At 27.9% G+C, this 19,852-nt stretch overlaps 3 protein-coding genes and 1 non-coding gene across 4 annotated transcripts; 2 read left to right on the forward strand and 2 right to left on the reverse strand.

The window, feature by feature from the left end:
- The first annotated feature begins 546 nt into the window (after nt 1-546).
- Nucleotides 547-3,055, forward strand: LOC107163347 (coiled-coil domain-containing protein 12). Its single transcript, XM_015510727.2, has 3 exons — nt 547-915; nt 973-1,111; nt 2,689-3,055. Exons 1-3 carry the CDS (start codon nt 764-766, stop codon nt 2,893-2,895), a joined length of 498 nt encoding a protein of 165 aa, XP_015366213.2. The 5' UTR covers nt 547-763; the 3' UTR covers nt 2,896-3,055.
- Nucleotides 3,056-5,540: 2,485 nt separating this feature from the next.
- LOC149059038 (U6 spliceosomal RNA) lies at nt 5,541-5,647 on the forward strand. Its single transcript, XR_016190644.1, has one exon. It is a non-coding gene; the product is annotated as a U6 spliceosomal RNA (small nuclear RNA).
- A 1,176-nt stretch (nt 5,648-6,823) lies between these two features.
- Nucleotides 6,824-8,105, reverse strand: LOC149059039 (52 kDa repressor of the inhibitor of the protein kinase-like). Its single transcript, XM_089219837.1, has 2 exons — nt 7,191-8,105; nt 6,824-7,118 (listed from the first exon to the last, which is right to left on the reverse strand). The coding sequence occupies exons 1-2, from the start codon at nt 7,422-7,424 to the stop codon at nt 7,005-7,007; spliced, it is 348 nt and encodes a 115-aa protein (XP_089075963.1). The 5' UTR covers nt 7,425-8,105; the 3' UTR covers nt 6,824-7,004.
- A 7,152-nt stretch (nt 8,106-15,257) lies between these two features.
- On the reverse strand, nt 15,258-19,548 carry Oda (Ornithine decarboxylase antizyme). The gene is given in 3 exon segments (XM_089220993.1): nt 15,258-15,895; nt 18,933-19,166; nt 19,168-19,548. Coding segments are annotated over 3 exon segments (657 nt in total). The 5' UTR covers nt 19,342-19,548; the 3' UTR covers nt 15,258-15,646.
- Between the last annotated feature and the right edge of the window lie 304 nt (nt 19,549-19,852).

The raw sequence follows: 19,852 nt of genomic DNA on the forward strand, positions 1-19,852 counted from the left end.
GGGACATGATAAACGAATAATGGCCAATCCCAATGTGTATTGATATTGGTATCCGTCTTGCATTCTATATTTTCTCATAATATTTTGATAAATACACTTTACGTCTGTGCTGGTAATATAGAGTAATAGTATTACTACTATTACTCTATGAGTAACACTAAAACCATGACAAAATATATAAAAAATAAAAATATACTAAATATATATTTTGTCATCATTATTGATTAAAACTAAACCATAGGTCCATTAGGACCACGGACGTATTATTATTATGTATTATTATATTTATTATATTATTATATTATATTATATTATTATTATATATTATTATGTCCGTGATTAGGACATTAGGTCCAAGGTCCAACTCCATATTATGCCTAAATAGTGGAAAATTGCCTACATCCGAGCACAGATATAGATAATAATTTAAATCTGTGCATCCGAGATCGTATTAAACAGTATATACACCTAATATTTAATAATGTGTAAAATGGTCACATTGTTTTAAAAAAATGTGATAACATTATCAATTATCAAAAATTCAAAACATTTAAATTTTAAATTTTAAAAATTAAAACAAAAGTTAGATTTTTGTGGATTGTGAATTTGATGTATTGAAATAATGAAATGTGATTTGGACATCAAACCTACTACTTAGTAGTGTAGTTCATGCCGTTTAAATACTTGTATATTACTTTAAAAAAAAATTAAGTATTATTTGTTATTTTGCTCAGTTAAATAAATAAATATTTTATCTTATATCATGGAAAATTCAGAAAATCAATCTATTAAAGTTGGATTGTTAGAAGAGGAAGCTCGAAAACGCAAGGAACGATTGGCAAATTTGAAAAAATCTTTAGAAAATAAAAACGAATCAAAAACCAACGAAGACATTGTGGAAAAACCATTACCTAAGTATGAAGTAAAAATTAAATATGTTGTGTTGTATCTAAGAGTTTTTTATTATTCTAGGCCAAGATTCAAAAGTTATATTCCAGAAGATGAAGGGCTTAAAGCTGAACTTATACCTACTCCTCAACCAGGTAATATTGTTGCTGAAGTCGAGGATCAATTAAAAGCTGGAGAAACCGTTTTTACTGTTCAAGAATTGGTAAATTAATGTTATTAAATATATTTTAATGGACTATTATACTTTTAAGATAAATATTATGATTATATCTGATAAGATAATAAGAAATAGATTATAATTGAGAACATGAATGCTAAATTACTTTCTCAAACTTTTAATAATGTGTAGTTAATTTATGATATTATATTGGACAACTGCTAAAATCATTTATCCTAGTTTGGAAGATGTAGGCAAGTTATATTTATATATTTATTAAGAGGATGTCGCACCTGCATTTGTTTTCTCCGTCTTACACACGTACCACATATCAAATTTTCATTCACTAGTTTTGATATTAGAGTAAATTTTAGTTAAGAACATTGTCTGTGTTCTCTCGTCGGTTTTTTACGATGTTTAATTTATAAATAAATTATGAATATATAAAGTATATATTTTTTAAAATGCACAACTTATTTATAAATTAAAATATCGTAAAAAACCAAAAAGAGAACACAGATAATGTTCTTACATAAAATTTTGATAATGGGTAAATTTAATCTAATATCAAAACTAACAGTATGTTATTGAAACTAGTGAACAAAAATCAGGTATGTAGTACGTGTGTAAGACGGAGTAAACACATGTGGGTCCGACAGCCTCTTAAATGGAGAGAAATAAGTGTTAAGTTGATCAAAACCAAATTATTTGTTTTTTAAGTGGGTTGACATCTTTTCATTGTATCTATGACAATTCCATTGCAATTAGATATTATGAACAGGGGCGGATTTAGGTATGGGGTGGCCCCTGGGCGGAATGCATTGTGGGGGGCCCCTTACACATAAATAAGAAAATATATATTTCTTTACTTATTAAATAACATTCATTATCATATTTAGTATACTACTATAGTAGTAACAATTTAACTACTTATTTAATAATAAATAATTATAAAAACAATCAAATCAAGTATAACTATAGTATAAGTAATATCATCATAATATTAGGTGTAAGTAATTAAATAAAGAATAATAAAAATAATAATGTCAGGTTATTAAAATTAAATGCCTGGAACTTTTTTTAATTTCATTTGTACAAACTTATCAATGACGTTTTGAAAATCAACACCGATTACGGATGGCATAAAAACCTATCTTACCTAGATTCTTAGACACCGTTCATTGTCAACAAATCCGAATACATCTATTATTATAGTTAGTAAAATTAAATTTTTTAAATGTCCAAATAATGTTCAATATTATTTAATTACATGTGTAAATATGAGTATTTAATATATAAATAAAATATTTTTTCTGTATTTTAATTTAAATATTATAACATTGGTGGGGGCCACTGGGCTGCAGCCCACTCAGCCCTCCTCTAAATCCGGCCCTGATTATGAATATTAAATTATTTTTTTTAATGTTATGATCAATATTTTTGTCAAGAATTAGTCTTACCTTCAAACTAAAATAGTACTTATAATAAATTGTATATAACATAACCTAACTTTAGAAATAGAATAGATAATGATCTACTAGTCTCCTTTTGTCACTACTATTTTTAGTATATTTATATTTTTCATTAAAATTTTAACTTGTATTTTATTATTATTATTTTAGGATTTAAATACATTAGCACCAAGAAAGCCAGATTGGGATTTGAAAAGAGACATAGAAAAGAGAATGACCAAACTCGAAAGGCGGACACAAAGAGCAATTGCTGAACTAATACGTGATCGATTAAAAGGAGAACAAAATATAGATTTGGCAACGGCTGTAAATGAAGGTGCCAGGGCAAATGCTCAAATTGATAATGACGAAGAGTAGTGTTCTTTTATTTTTTTATTTAATTATTTAATATAATACTGAAAATAAATTATAAAGTAAATATAATTTACATGTATAAATATCATAAAATAATTTTCCAAATTGAATTTTGTTAATCACTCTGTGTTTCGAGGAATAAAATATTTTAATATGTGTACAATATTTATTTATTTATTCAGAGGCTTATGCTCAGTAATAGTTTTAATCATATTTAATGAAAAGAGGCATTTAAATAAAAAAAAGAAATAATAATTAACTTTTCATGAGATGTTTGGTATAATATGTGAAATGCCAAAATGTATGGTTATTGAAATAATTTTTAATTGAGGAAAATCAATAAACAAAAACATAGTATCGTTAATAAAATAAATATATTTTTTGTTCAAGAAATATTGCCGATGGGATTGGGATTGTCTGTTGCAAAATTACAATAAATCTATAAATGTTATTATAAATTTTTTTTATAAATAGTTGCCATTGGTTACAATTTTTTATTATTACTTTGCATCATGCCGTTTGCCATTACGATATATGAGATATACCATATACCTACACGGTACTGATATACATATATAGACAGGAAGACAAGTATTGAAGAATATAGTGAGTAGGAATTTGTGCTTAAACTTATTAACTTAAGTAATATACCTAAATCGAATAAAAAATAACAATGAATTAATAATACCTAAAGTTTTAACCTAAAAATTAGTTATGAAATGTAATATTATAGTTAATAGTTATATCAAATGTTGGTATATAAATGTGATATAAATAACTAATAGTTAAATCTATGAGTATAATGGTTAAAGTTTCTACATAGTGGCCTCTCGTAAGTGAAGCAGACCCACATAACTAACATCCTGGCTATGCCACAAAATTACTTATATTTAAATAAAAAAAAATGTTTAAAGTGTAACCTTACTAAACAAATAAACGCAGATAAATGCAATTTTTGCTGAATATTCATATAAGCCATTTATATTGTGTTATTGTTCTGTGTTTATTTACAAGATTATTCTTAATTTTTCCAATATTTAACAAAATAGTTTATACATTTTTATGAATATTGCCAAAATTTAAACCTTATATTCTCGTACAATAAAATCATGTCTATGTATCTTTTTAATATTTTAGAATTGCTATTATACCTAATAACAATCATGAGGGCCTCCGTATTTAATTTTCTAACTTTTTGATATGATCAAAAAAATTTCTAATGACAATAATTAAACAAGACTAAAGAAATTGATAAATTTCTTATTGGTACCTATAAATAGCTAAAAAAAAAATCAATGTAATTAGAAAATGTTATGGTGCCTAGAAAATTCTTCAAACGTTCCGTGAAAAGTTATATTTTTTTTTTAGTTACATCGAATAACAAGAAGAATTTCGTAAAAGGCTGGTTTTATCCGACCACTGAACTCAAAATACTATTAAATATTTATCAAATTCATAATAATATATTAAATGTAATACTCCCATTCATGATATAAATGATTTATAGGGATCCTAAATTTATTTCTTAAAAATATGGGACATTTTAAATCATACCCTTATTACTTTTAATTTGCATTGGTGTTAATTTGGGGAGGGGATAAGAGAACATACTATGTTAGGAATTAACAATATTTGTGTAAGGAGACACCGGGACCAGTGACGTGCGTGGACAAGTCTTGGTGGGGGGGGGGGGGGTGTTTTTGAAAATCAGTTATTGAAAAGTAGAACATTTTTCTTTTGCTTTAGCCGGTTTTTCACAAACGCGATGTAATATTATGCCTGTCTATACCTAATACTATAATACGACAATTAGCATTAAAATAGGATAATAAGTAAATAACCATACAAAAACCAAATATTTCGGAGGATGTTTGAACACCCAAAACACAAAACACCCCCCTATGTACCTACGTGCCTGACCGGGACATTTCATCCAAATACGGGACGTATGCCAGTCGTATGGCGTCCCTAATTTTAGTAATATCCGAAGGCTCGCCATTCGTCCCGGTTTGACCGGCATGTCCCGGTGTCCCGACCGGTAATTAATTTTGTTCCGGCTTATGGCAGACAAGAGAAAATAACTTTAATATTATTTTGTTTAATAATAAAACATAGAATAATATTATACATAGAATTTGGGTTTAACTTGTAATGAATTTTATTTAAAAATTAAAAGTAATACAGCTGTATTGAAAACAATTCATTCAACCGAAAAGTATGAACATTAGGTTATTACTAACAATTAATAAATGTAAATGCAGTAAATGTGGTTTATGCAAAAAATTGCATTGGTTAATACATTTTTCAATTAAAATATGGGATATTATTAATTCCCGTATAATTATACAAAAAATAGTTTTTACTATTTTTATATTAGCTTCTAGTATTAAACTATGATAACAACAATTACAACTGAACATGATAATAAACACATTATACGAAAAAAAAGGTTATTCTATAATAATATGATGTCCCGGTTTATCCGTATATTGTGGTCCAATCGGTTCCTGAAGTAGCTCGCCCCATCTATTGGCGGTCGTGTTTTTCATCTTCTATCAGTATGTTCAGAACACGCGACATCCGCTCTCACATATGACGTCCAGACAACATTGCGCTCTATATATACAGCATTTGGCCCACATTCAAATGTACTTGCTTCGGCAGTACATATACTAAAATTGGAACGATACAGAGAAGATTAGCATGGCCCCTGCGCAAGGATGACACGCAAAATCGTGAAGCGTTCCACATTTTTTTTGTCCGACAAAAGAAATCGTATTGGTTTCAATGTTGTTAATTCATATACTAAAATGTTTGTATAATGTTATTCGATATTTAAAGCTGTTTTATAGTATTTTAGATTCTGAACGAAGTGATGAATGTATTGATTTAACAATGATGTGTGTTTTTTTTTTTTTTTTGTTTTTGTTTTTGTGTCTGTGTACAGCATAACTAGTCGAACTAATGCTTCAATTTCAAACTTTGGGGGTGGTCTCCGATGTAAAAGTGAATATCCTTGGTGCATTATGCAGGTCAAAAGCAAACATTATCCAACAGTTTTCAAAAAAATCGAGAAAAACAAAAAAAAATGACAGAAAACTGGAATTTTTACGCAAAACCAGTTTGCGACCAAATCGATTTTTTTATATGGTTGTAATTCAAAAACTACTCACTGTAAATACTTGAAATTTTCACCAAATGTTTATGTTAGTGTTATCTATATACAGTTTAATTTTCATAAATTTTTGAATTTTTTTGAGTTATTTACAGGCCACTGAAATTTTCAATTTTTTATTGAAGTGCCGGTAAAAAATGTTGGACGACCAAAAAAACTTGAAAATTTAATACAAGGTTCCTTATGAGTTGTTCTTATTGTAGCTAAAAAAAAAAATTAAAAATCGTAAGTCACAATTTTTTTATAAGCGTTTATATTTCAAATTTTTACGAAATCTATCAAAAACGCGAAAATTTGCAAGTAATTTTGAAGTTGAAAAATTATAAAATTTTTTCTGTTTATAACTAAGGACTAAAAATACAACACTAAGTTTTCTATTAGTTTTCCTTCAAGTAGCTATAGAGAAAACTCAAAGCATCATTATAGGAAAAATTTTAAGTGCGTTTGAATTTTGAATTTTTTCGAAATAGCGTAACGATAACGATATATCCTCAAACGATTTTAAACATTTGTTATTATTCAAAAAGTATAAGTCGTAAATACTTGAAAATTTTATCAGTTATTTAGAGTGGCGTTTTCTTTACATGATTTAATTTTCAAAATATTTTGACTTTTTTAGAGATATTTATAGACAACTGAAATTTTCAATTTTTCTGAAAATTTTCTTTTGAAGTGTCAATAAAATTTTTTTGACCCTATCAAAATACTTGAAAATTTAATACAAAGTTCCTCATAAGTATATAAAAATTATAAAAATACATGGGCAAAATTTTTTTTCATTAGCAGTCGAAGTTCCAGTGGCGTATTTTCAATTTTTTTTATGGGGGGGGGTCCAATAATTCCAACATAATATAGATAGGTAGGTACTGATATAAAGAAATAGTTTTTAATAGATTATAAGAATAAAAAAAAAGTTTTTTTATTATATTTTATAATTTTAAAGTACAAAATCTAAGCGTCTTTTTTTTTTACTAAGTTCATCTAAAATGTCTTTTGGTAAGAGAGAATCTTTTCTATAAATGGACATCATAGCCAATCCATTAAGTCTATTCTAGAAAAAAAAAACATAAATCTTACACAAATAAAAAAATAATATTTTACTGAATAAAATATTAACACTTACTTCAGAAATTGTATTACGTAAGTACGTTTTTATTAACTTTAATTTCGAAAATGTTCTTTCATTTGACGCAGTCGATACAGGGAGTGTTGCTAGAATTTGAAGCAAATTGAATATACCAGGATACATGTCTTTATTGCATATATTCAATGCATCAATTGCATTATTTGGCTTGTCGCTCATGTTACTTACTCTGCTTATCTCTGGACAGAGAATAAATATTACGTAGGTAAACATGGTTCTAAATGAATACTAATTGTCGACCAGTTGACTCCAAAAATTACATTAATGTTTTATGTTATTATTAAAAATAATAAATTCCTTACGGCTCACATCAGATCAATGAGCTATTATTATTATTTACAAATTTATTATATATTTAATTGGTACTTACGTAATAGATCTAAATATCTAAATTAGATATGTTAGATTAGGTTGTCATTAGATAATCTAATGTATTTTATTAAAAAAATGTAATGCAGTTCGCACTCGTAGCCGACGCCGTCGTTCAGTAACGAAATACAAACGTCAAACATGAAGTAAATGGTTCTATAACAATTTCCTCGTTTACAAAGCAAAAACTCATATAGATTAATAATAAATATCTATATTGTCCTATAGAAATAGTTTATTGGAGAATGATGTGAGTCGTCAATTCCTGGCGATAAGAATGTTTTGACTGTTACGAGAATTATTGATGTTTATCTATAATACGGGTATATTATAAAGTGGTAATACATACAATACAAGGAAAAGTTTAATTACGCGTGGCGGCGGGTTTTTGATCGTTCGACTGTTGACTAATTTTAAACTATATTTCATTTAAATATTTTGTTCACGGGAAAAAACCATGTCCACACGTGCTTACATAAATCGGGGTCTGCAAATATGTAAGAATTTTTTTTTTTTTTGGAGAGATTCTGGGGGGGTCCAGTACCCCTGGACCCCCCCCCGTAAATACGCCACTGCGAAGTTCAAATATTGACTTAATACGTAAAAATTACGGCAATTTTCAAATTACCTTAGATAGAAATTCGTAAAAGTTTTTCTTTTTAGATCAAAGATTTGAAAATTAAATACAAGGCTCCTAACACATTGTAACAATAGCAGTTGAAAAATATTAAAAATACATAAGCACGATTTTTTTTTATAAGCATTTAAAATTCAAACTTTGACTAAATACGTAAAAATTACGGCAATGTTCAAATTATCTTAGATAGAAATTCATAAAAGTTTTTCTTTTTAAATCTAAGATTTGAAAATTTAATACAAGGCTCCTAACACATTTTCACAATAGCAGTTGCAAAATAAAATAAATATATGTATATGAATAATTTTTTTTTTAAAGCATTCAAAGTTTGAATTTTGACAAAATATATAAAAATCACGAAAATTTGCAAATTATTTTAAACTAGAAATTCATAAAGTATTTTCCTTTTATATCTAAGATTTGAAAATTTAATACAAGGTTCCTACAATATTTTTACAATTGCAGTTGAAAAATAAAAGAAATGCATTGTCACATTTTTTTTTTACAAGCATTTAAATTTTAATTTTGACAACATACGTAAAAATCACAAAAATTCGCAAATTATTTTAAGTTAGAAATTCATAAAATAGATAAACCATCTCCATTCAGAATCGTTTTTCGTATACAATGATACCTATCATTGCATTCAAATTTAACCTACCCTAGTCAGAGGTCCACCCCACCCCCCTAATGTACAGCAGCATGATACCCACTTACCCGCTTTTTTAAATTGGTTTTTGTCAAATATTATAAAACAACAGTTTGTATTGGGAATGTAATGGAATAATCGGGGAAGGTGGAAGACAGATCACAGTTCACAATCGCCTCATTAAATTTGTTCAGCTTAAGATTGAAAATTTAAAACAAAATTTTTCATAAGTAGGTACCTACCTAATTAATTTTATATATAGATTAGGTTCATATGGTTACCAATCAATTTTTAAATTACAACAAAAAAAGAAAATCCTTTGATGAGAATTCGTTAATTTACGCCTGAATAATCAATATCGAAAAAATTCAAACTTCAGTCGCCCATAAAAAGTTATCATGGATTTATATTATGACGCTTAACTTTTTTTAAATTAAAATCAGTTTCTTATTTTATTTGATAAAATCAATTTTGTTATTCGATGTAACTATAAAAAAAAATAATCACACATTGTCCATAGGTACATAAAATGTACAGCGAATGTTTATATTTACATTTTCTAAACACCATTCAATTTTTTAAATATTTTGATTCTTTTTGAGCTATTTATATAGGCACAAGAATATTTCTTATTTGATTCGGTTTTTTTTTCAATTTTTGACAATACAAAATGTTTGCTCTTGAAAATTTAATGGAAGGTTTCTCGCAAGTTGTTGACACATGAGCGTATGAATACCTATACAGTAAGTGGGGAGCTGTAGAGTAGACCATATATTGTTGCTGTTTCAATTAATTTTAGTGATAAATATTTATTACTACTTATTAGGTACCTATAGATTTTACAAATATGATCAATCATCAATAACAATTAATTTCTTAAATCCAGTCGAAATCAGCCTCCTGCAGGTTACTTTATTAATATTATACTTGTAATTTGTATTGTGTATTATCAAAAATCAAGAAAAAAAACAATGATCAAAATATTAAGAAAGTGTAATATTGTACTATATTTCATTATAACTCATAATAAACTTATATCGTAATATAGCCTATAGGTAATAACTAATAAATAATCGTTTAAACTTAAATGAAAGTTGAATCGAACCGCAGTGATTTAGATAATTTTATGTTTCTGTTGTTATAATAAAATTATTAGATAGGTACCTACCAACGGACTTGGTAAACATCGTTACACAATCCATAGTGTTATCACGGGATATTAAAATATTCTAAGGTAGGTATTAGTGTTTATTTATCTATATAATCTATAGGTATCATATAATATTACTTTTAATAGTATGCACATTGCAAACTTATAATGCTTATGTAAACGTAATCCGTAATTGACTTAATAAACATATAAGGAGTCATAGTGGCCAAATACATGACCGTAATAATTTATTATGAAAAAATTGGTTAAAGTACAACTGATTAGATAAAAAAAAATTTAATCCAATTAAATAAGCTACTCGAGTAAATATTTTCATATTTAATGGAATTATAAATCGAATTTTCAGTATATTTTAGTCATATCTATATTTTAAGTGGTTTTAATTAAATTGTTAGTTGCTACTAAATACCCGGCATTGATAATATAATACGCCATTGTGGTACTTAATAGATAAATAATGCTATCGAGACCAACAAAAATATAAAATTATTATGAATTGATGCGAATGATGAAATAATTTAATTATTAATTTTCGTTATCAAGTGGAGGGGTAGATAGGTACCTAGGTATTATTTTTTAAATTTTTATATATATTTTGTTGTTTCTTAGTCTGACAGAATATTTTATAATTCCATAATATTAATAATATTAGAGAATAACAAGAGTTAATAATCTATGATGTAGAATATTGTAGAATGTAGATGGTTATTTCTAAATTATAATAATAATATTATATAAAATATTTTTTTTATGCAGTCTTTACAATTTAGGCACATTAATCATATGCGAGAATAATAATATAAAAAAAAAAACAGGCGAGAAAGACGTTACCTATTAAAGAAGCCACCTATTAGGGCGATTGTAAACTCTCCCAATTTTAATGGCATGTAAACTCTCCCGATGGTAAACTCTCCCGGGTCTAGTTCAGTACTACCTGAAGAGAACATGTAAACTCTCCCAGGTCTATTTCAGTACTACTAAGCTAGCTGGGGAGCATGGGGTATTATTTGTTTTACACAGTTAGAATTGGTTGAGCCATTATAGTCGATATCGTTTTAAATATTTAAATTAAAAATACTTTAATGGTAATTAAATATTTAAATGACAAATACAGGTTAACACAAGATAAATACAGATTAAATACGGTAATAAAATTCATAATAAAAAAAATGATCACAATCTCTGCAGTATAACTAATTCATAGGGTAGCAATAACATTTAAAATAACTCGGGAGAGTTTTTGCACATTTCTTTCAGGTAAACATAATATTGACCCGGGAGAGTTTACACATTTCTTTCAGGTAAACATAATGCTTACCCGGGAGAGTTTACCATCGGGAGAGTTTACTAGTTTTAAAAATCGGGAGAGTTTACCATACAATCGGGAGAGTTTACCACCGCCCACCTATTATAGTGACACTTTAGCTGTTGTTGATAATATGCATCGTTATATTAATTTAGAGAAGGTCGCGACACCATGATCTTTTCAACTTGCGTTGTGGATTTCCAGGAAGGGTTAGGACGGGAGAGCTTTTATGAGTGGATTGTAGAGATTCGTAAGTTTGTGGTGAAATCTATTGTAGAAAGTTTTGGCTTCTTCGTTAATTGTTTTTATATGGAGCGTAAGATTTGAAACGAAACAAGGGACATTTTAAATTTTGTGAAGTGAAATATTTTGAAAAGTTTGAATTTTTTTCGTATTTGATTTTTTGGCAGCTCTCCAGAATTGTAGTCCGTAAATCCATATAGGTTTTAAAAGAGATATATATATTATTAATTTTGTGCATTGGTTAGAATAGAGTGATTTGAGTATGCGGGAGCGTGAGTTTAGTTGGAGTCTTTTTGTTTTTAAATGCATATTCCATGTTAAGCGTTTGTCAAAATGAAGACCTAAGTATTTGACCGTATCAGAAGTAATATTTTTTTTATTTTTTTTTTATTTACACAATAATATATACAATCTGTACAATTATGCACGATTAGCATATTTGATAAGAGTTACATATAATACATGAGTACATGAGTAAGAAGCCACCCACTAATGGCACTAGTCTGGAGGTTGTATAAAACTAGCTTTGTTTATATATACTGATTTTTTATTTTTTATTTTATTTTTTTGATATTAGTTCCCTAGCAAGTCACGGCACCTGCAGCTCCTCTTTAATCGACGCTTGGGGTTGCCAGGTAATGTTAGGGTGGATATGTTTTTAATGAGTGGATTTTGGTGTGTTTGCAGCCGGGCATGAAAGATTTTGTAGAAACGTATAGCTTTTCTGTCACGGTTTTAATTGACAGGTCATTATGTATAGTGTAATTCGAAACAAAGGGTGGAGCATTAGTAATTTTCCGAAGAGCAATATTCTGAAATTTTTGAATTTTTTTAGTATTGGACGCTTTTGCTGTACCCCATAGTTGAAGACCATAATATGTCCATAGAGGTTTGAGTAATGTTTTATACATAAGAACTTTTATTTTTAAACTGGAGTGTTTGTAATTTGTGAGTTGCGTTCGTAGTCTGCGAAGACGGGCGTTTAAGGCAAGTCTTTTTATACGGATATGGCTATTCCAAGTGAGGCGCTTATCCAAGTTGAGTCCAAGATATCTAACTGAGTCAGACGTGGGGATAAGTATGTTATTTAAATAGACATTAGGACAAATGGAATGGCATAAAGAGAATGTTGTATGTACTGACTTATTGGGATTAGGTTTAGGTTTAATGCGCCAATCGGTGTACCATTCAGACATTAGGTTGAGATGAGTTTGAAGATTTTGTGAGGCCGTAAAAGGATTTTTGTCAAATGATATGATGGCTTTGTCATCCGCATAATCAGCTACAGTAGTATTTTGGGAAATAGGCTGATCAGAAGTGTAGATATTAAAAAGAAAGGGAGAGAGGATTCCATCCTGGGGAACTCCAGCTAAGATTTCCTCGATTTTGGATACTGAGGAGCCAAACCGAATTTGAAAATGGCGGTCGCTTATATAAGACTTAATAAAAATAAGCAGGGGGAGAGAAATTTTTTTAGTTTAAAAAGTAGAAGTAATATCAAATATAAATAAGACATTTTTTCTCAACAGCAGCAGCTTACTGGCTTAATAAAAAAATAACCACTAATTTATTTAATCCAATAATTTTTTAACCACACCTAATAGTTTCGCTTTATTGGTCAATAATCGCTGTATAGTCGCACCTAGGTATTTGATGATCAGGAAACAGATCAGATTGATTAAAAATCAGAATATGAATAAATTCATTAATGGAAAATTGAGATAAAAACCCATTGAAAATTTGTATAAATATTAAATACCTTGAACTTTCATTTCTAAGAAAATGCTACACCTGCTTATGTTACTTATTCTATTCTTACAATGATATAATGTTGATTGTAAGTATGTAAAACAGTAAAAACTGTTTTGTGCGGAAAAGAACTAACAAAGCTATAATAATTACTTTATTATATACAGGGTGATTCTTTTAAGTGGGTACCTACACTAATTATCTCGAAAAGTAATTACTTTTTTCAAAATATTTTTTTACATGGTTTAAAGTTGTTAAAAAATCAACGTTTTTATTAAAAAATTATATTTTTAAATATTTTTTAGCCTTATCATTTTTAGAGTTTTTTACTTTTTTGAACGACAACATAGAGTTTTAATTTCATAGTCCAAAGCAGAATATTTTTCTAAGTATTTTGATTCATAAAAATAGAATTTAAGACGAGTAGTTTATGAGTTATACGTATTTAAAGTTTAGACAAGCGGAGTAGTGGACAAACATTTTGTGTGGCAACCCCGTACCACTCCACTCTGCCAATCTAAACTTGAATTACTTATAACTCAAAAACTACTAGCCCTAAATTCGATTTTTATGAATCAAAATACTTAGAAAAATATTCTGCTTTGGAATATGAAATTAATACTCCATGTTGTCATTCAAAAAAGTAAAAAACTTAAAAATGATAAGAATAAAAAATATTTAAAAATATAATTTTTTAATAAAAACGTTGGTTTTTTAACAACTTTAAACCATGTAAAAAAATATTTTGAAAAAAGTAATTACTTTTTGAGATAATTAGTGTACCCACTTAAAGGAATCACCTGTATTTTACATAACTAAAAAAATTACATTTTCACCATATAAAAATGAAAAAACTGAATGTAAAATATATAGTTTCTATTTTTTCGATATTGGAGTTCCCAAAAAATACGGAGACAGACAATACAATTATGGGGATATAACTTCCGCTTAACGAGTCAGCAATGACTTTCTGTGATTGTAAAACATTTAATAGCTATTTATCCAACTTAAACTCAGATACAACCTTTTTAGGCACATGTTTTACACAAATTTTGATTAAAAGCTAAGTTTTTCATAATTATGGGTATATTAGTGATTTAACAATTTTACACACTTACATTGCAATTCCCTGATTTTACTATTAAAAAATTATTTTTGTACGGGCACGATTTTTATTTTTTTAAATATATTTAATCAATGATTTACTTGTTACTTATTATTTATTAACCGCAGCTATAAATACTATTTATAGCTGTGTTGATAGAATGCTGCCCATACATTTATTGTACCCGCCTTACACATGTAATAATGTAATACATGGCATGTTCACTAGTTTTAATAGTGTCCTGTTAGTTTTTATATAAAAGTAAATGGACCTATTATCAGACTTTATGGTAAGATTATTATCTGTGTTAAAGCGTTGGCTTTTATTCAGTTTTAATTTTCAAGCAAGAGCATTATTAACTTTTGATATTTCACACACCGATCCATATCTTGCTTGAAAATGAAAATATCAAAAATCAGTGACGCTTAAGCACTAATAACGTTCTTACCTAGAGGCTAATAGTTTTTTAATAGGTCGTTGTAGGTGAGTAATATAAAGATGACAAACACACAGGTAGTATTCTCTTATGAAAAAATATGTTCATAACATTGATTAAAAATACATTATATTTTAATACTTATAAATAATGTGTGAAGTGTTTGTTTGTAATTTTTAATTTTTATCAATACTTATGTTGCAAAGCTCAACCATTGATAAATATTTATTTGTTAACTATTCAACACTTGTATAATTAATTGTAAACAAAAGTTTATTCATAAACTTTTCTGTATCATATGAAAATATGATTTCCAAAAACGCTTTTGATTAATTAAAAGATAACTATTTTTTTCCATAAGAATAAATAAATAAAAACAGATTGATACCCATTTAAATATATAATTATTGTTTTTTTTTATAACTATAAATAATTCTTAATCTAAAAATAAAAATTGAGACAAATTAGAAAAAAGTGTAATTTCATTTACATGATTGTTAAAAAAAAAGTATTTATCTATGTAAGTAATAAACAAAAGCAAAAAAAAAATATTTTAAAATGTAATGTAATTAAAGTAATTAATTATTGTATGATTAAACAAGCATCAATTTACACATTTAATAATAATAATGTTAAGAGCAACAAAGAGGGGTAGTGGCAGCATTGACAATCGAATTCAACTATATATCCTACAGTTTAAATAATTATAATTTTTGAAATTATTTGAATATTTTGTTTTTGTTTTTAAAAATGAGAGAAATTTAATGAAATTATGATTCGACATCGTACACCATATAGTGGTTATAGTTATCAATAGCAGCATGTGGTACAATCTTGTTGAGCCCTGGAGGTTGTAACGAAAATCCCAAAAACATGAAACCTCTGACCAGTATGTTGCGTTCAGGATGGTTCTTGGCAAAGCAGACAATTATATGAGATACATTTAAATATTCTTCTGCATATTCCAGCATGGCCAAAAAACCTTCTTTTGATCCAACTGGTCTTTGTGCATCAGCCACCTAAAAAATATACAAATTTAAATTTCTCTACAAGCTTCAAAGTCAAATTTGACCAGATAATGATATCTTTCAGATTTGAGACTAGTAAAAACAGACAAGTTATTATAACATCAATTGTAATTATCATTTTATTATATTAATAACACATAAATAATGTTTATTTTGAAGTTTCAATAAATAATGGTTAATTTATTATAAATGCACCAGAAGGTTATAATCAACTAAAATAAGATTTTTATTTTGAAAAACTATTATCTTAACAACATTTTTAAATTGTGTCCACATTTGGAAGTTAGGTTTATATTTAAAAAAAATTAATAGCACATAAAACAATTTACTATTGTTTAAAAATTAAAAAATTAATAGGAAAAAAGTACTTAAGCGATAAGTACTTTAAGTATTAATTATAAAAAATAGAGGTAAGAATAGATAGTTATTAACCTAAACATAATTAAAAAAAAACTATTCATAAAATAAATTATCACTACAGATAAAATGTTACAATAGCCATATATTGTGAGTAAAAATATGAGGCGAGGATTAATATTAATTAGAATCTAAAGGTAAGTAAACATAAATGTATATTAAATTATAATAAATATAAATCTAGATTAATAGTACTAAATACCCTAATGGCTGGTAATTACATTTATTTTAATTTTTTTGTGATGTCCATAGGTGCAAAACGCACAAATTAAAAAATAGTTTATAGAGGGCATTTGGTCCCCACCAATGAGCAAGCAGTTACCCTCACCAGAAAATAATATTGAGATCCAAGAGGGACGAAGTCTTCACAACATCATTAGAATAAAAATGTATAAAAAATATATCATGTATTAAGAATATTTTTGATAGAATTATCATTTCAGTCAAGAAGACATTCAATTCAATTGATAGCATTCTTAATTAATTTCTGAAAATCAGATAAACAAAAACAATATTTTTCAAATTCATATAAATTAAATAAGATACGTTGAATTAAGTTTTAAATGCTTATCACAAAATAAGGTATGCAGTACAGTGTATCAAGAATGGTGATACACTTTATGAAAAATATATTTAATTGAGCAAGAAAATGCTACATCATTAATGTTGAAGATATAAAATTTATTAATGATTATAAAATATTAAAGGGCATAGAAAAAATGATTATAATTGTAAATAAGAAAATTCTATTTAAAAATATATATGGTTTAATTTATTAATGCAAAAAAAACATCACTTAAGTAGCATTAAACTATTAAGAAGTTTACAATAAATCACAATAAATATAAGGTAAAAATTTGAAAAATTGAAACTATTAATAATGGTTTCATCTATGTTCTTTATTAAATTATCAAAATGTTTTACATTTGTATTTATAGCCAATCCATAATAAGCAACAAAGATAGTATTATGTTCCTGTATTTTAAAATAATATGATTTATAGGTAACTATACAGTTTTGGGAAACCTTGGCTGTCATTATTTTAAACTTAAATAATTAGATTGTACCTATAGTTTAAAAAAAAATTAAAAAATATATTTTATATACCTAGGTTACACAGGTTTAAAGCATGGTGTAGTAGTGAAATAGTCAACACTCAACATTCATAAATTAAACAAATTTCAGTGAGGTATACCGTATTGATTCATTTCCATTTATTTAAAATCCAAAATCATATAGTCAATATTGTAATACAAATAAAAGCTTATGGTTAAAAGATAAATAATAATTAAAATACATAAATATAACTATACTAAACATTTAGATAACTTTGTCCAATTAAATGCTGGCAGATAGTATAAAATATATTCAGCAACAAGGACAAAAATTTAAAAAAATAAATAATAATTATAGCTAAGATAAAAATAAAAAGTACCTAATAATCTCACAATATTATTCATCAATAAAATATCATATTATAGTGGTAAAATAATTTAGATAATTTTATTGACTTATTAGACTTTGTTAGCAAGTTGTAGGTAGATAGATAAATTGATTTCAAATAATAATTAAAATTTAAAACATTTATTAATATCACCTATTTGTGATGTTTAAAAAACACGTTTAATAGGTGTTTTCATAATTTATCTTAATCTACTAATAACCATTGATATTCTTACCACAGATAAAAAATAGATCTATACCTACTAAATTTACATTTTGCTTTTAGGTTAGGTAAATACCCAATATTATACTATTTGACAATTGCATTTAATATCAATAATTTTATTAATTTGTATGGCTACACAGGTTAATGAGAGGTACTGTACTCAAATGTTTATATCAACATTGAGATAAGATCAGGTATAACATAAAAATCATATTTTATTTTAATTGTAATACTTATTATATTATAAAAGTGATAAATATTAAAATTGGTACCAAGCGAGAAGCACCAAAAACAAGTACACCTATGTTTAAACTCTGTTGATGCTTTTATACTTAAATAATTATCATGTTTTTATTTTGGTAGGTAGGTAAATAAACCTCATAAGTTATCCTAAATAAGAAAATATCGAAAATGAAAGTTACACAGAGTTAAATACTACTAAATTAAAATACTGTCAGTACTGTGATTTAGTTGGTGTTTATTTTTTTTTAAACTCAATTCATGTTACTTACCAATGTAAATAGAAAACATGTAGTATGTACCAAATATATTATTGCACAACCTACCTATAAATAACATCTTAACTTAACAAACATGATATATTATTTTGTTGAAAACAATACATTTTTTGGCTGACATTCCTTCGACATAAATTGTTAATCATATTATGAATTTTGTAAACACAATATCAAAACAGATAAAATTTGTTATGATGACCTTGAGCCAAAACATGTATCGAATCATTAAGAAACACGAAGAATGAAAACAATATAATACACGATTACACCCTTTAATGTTAAACCTACCATCTGAGGATAAGATCGTACAGAACCTCATAATGATATTATGTCATTCCAAAAACATTGTGGTCGCCCACCCATTAAATGTGTATATTGGGCGACAACAATGTATTGTTGCAAGTACCTACAAATTACAACTCACTTGTATGTAGAGCTTGCGACCGGACAATATTGTATCCCATTGTATATCTACGTCAGCCGTGATCTGCATCCCAAACGTAATCCGTACTGCATAATGTTTCTTCACGTCCTCCAAAAGTTCGAATTCATGCACTGGTTGTGATTCCAGTACAGAGAGCTCCGATTGAATAAGCTTGCCCATGCCGCTGCTGCCCTCTCTGTTGCGTTTGGCTACAATTGCGGCATGGGGGACATCAGGACCACCACTGAGGCCCAGGGCAAAGAGAAATAGAGTATTGGGAAGGCTCGGTGTCAGACACCGAGTTTTCCAATCCGTAGCATGCCGTCTGCCAGTTACGCATTATCGACAACAGACTGCTGTTTTTCTTACTACTACTATTACTGTTTTTACTACTTGATATCTTCTCCATGGTCGTGCGGCACCTTTAAAACCTCCACAGCGAATAATTAAAAAACGAAATGGTCGTCGGAAAATTTTAGTAGTGTGTCCGAGAGTGTGTAAGCACCAGCGAGGTTCTTGTGCGCCCAGATGACAACGAAGGAATAGAGAATGGACAATTAATTAAAACACCGTAACAGACAGTACAAAACCAAACACAATGGATGGGGATTTCTTCTACTTCGTGTAACACGGTCAACGGGCGAGAGGTGGCTAGTGCGCCCGGCTCCACCCACCCGTGACGTCATAGCGTTCTTTTTTAACACCGCTGTCCATTGTGTCGCGTCAGACGTCATCAGTCAGCGTGTTTCTTCCATGACGATCCGGTCGAATCTGTCTACCTAATATCGTGTTAGCCACCGCTGCCGAATTGGGACGACCAATACGAAAAGCCGTGGTTTCCCCGCGGCCCTGCGTTCCCATCGTTAAGTTATTGAGATCAAAAGGTCATCCAATCGTGCGATAACGCGGTGAAACACATG

The sequence above is a fragment of the Diuraphis noxia genome, unplaced genomic scaffold (genome assembly GCF_037042655.1).
Source record: "Diuraphis noxia isolate RWA-SAM2 unplaced genomic scaffold, SU_Dnox_SAM2 contig0002, whole genome shotgun sequence".
Taxonomy (NCBI): Eukaryota; Metazoa; Arthropoda; class Insecta; order Hemiptera; family Aphididae; genus Diuraphis; species Diuraphis noxia.

Coding starts and splice junctions, on each gene's coding strand:
- LOC107163347 (XM_015510727.2), top strand. CDS start 764: ATGGAAAATTCAGAAAATCAATCTATTAAAGTTGGATTGTTAGAAGAG. Junction 916..972: donor GTGGAAAAACCATTACCTAA/GTATGAAGTAAA, acceptor TTATTATTCTAG/GCCAAGATTCAAAAGTTATA. Junction 1,112..2,688: donor TTTTTACTGTTCAAGAATTG/GTAAATTAATGT, acceptor TTATTATTTTAG/GATTTAAATACATTAGCACC.
- LOC149059039 (XM_089219837.1), bottom strand. CDS start 7,424: ATGTTTACCTACGTAATATTTATTCTCTGTCCAGAGATAAGCAGAGTA. Junction 7,119..7,190: donor TACGTAATACAATTTCTGAA/GTAAGTGTTAAT, acceptor TTTTTTTTCTAG/AATAGACTTAATGGATTGGC.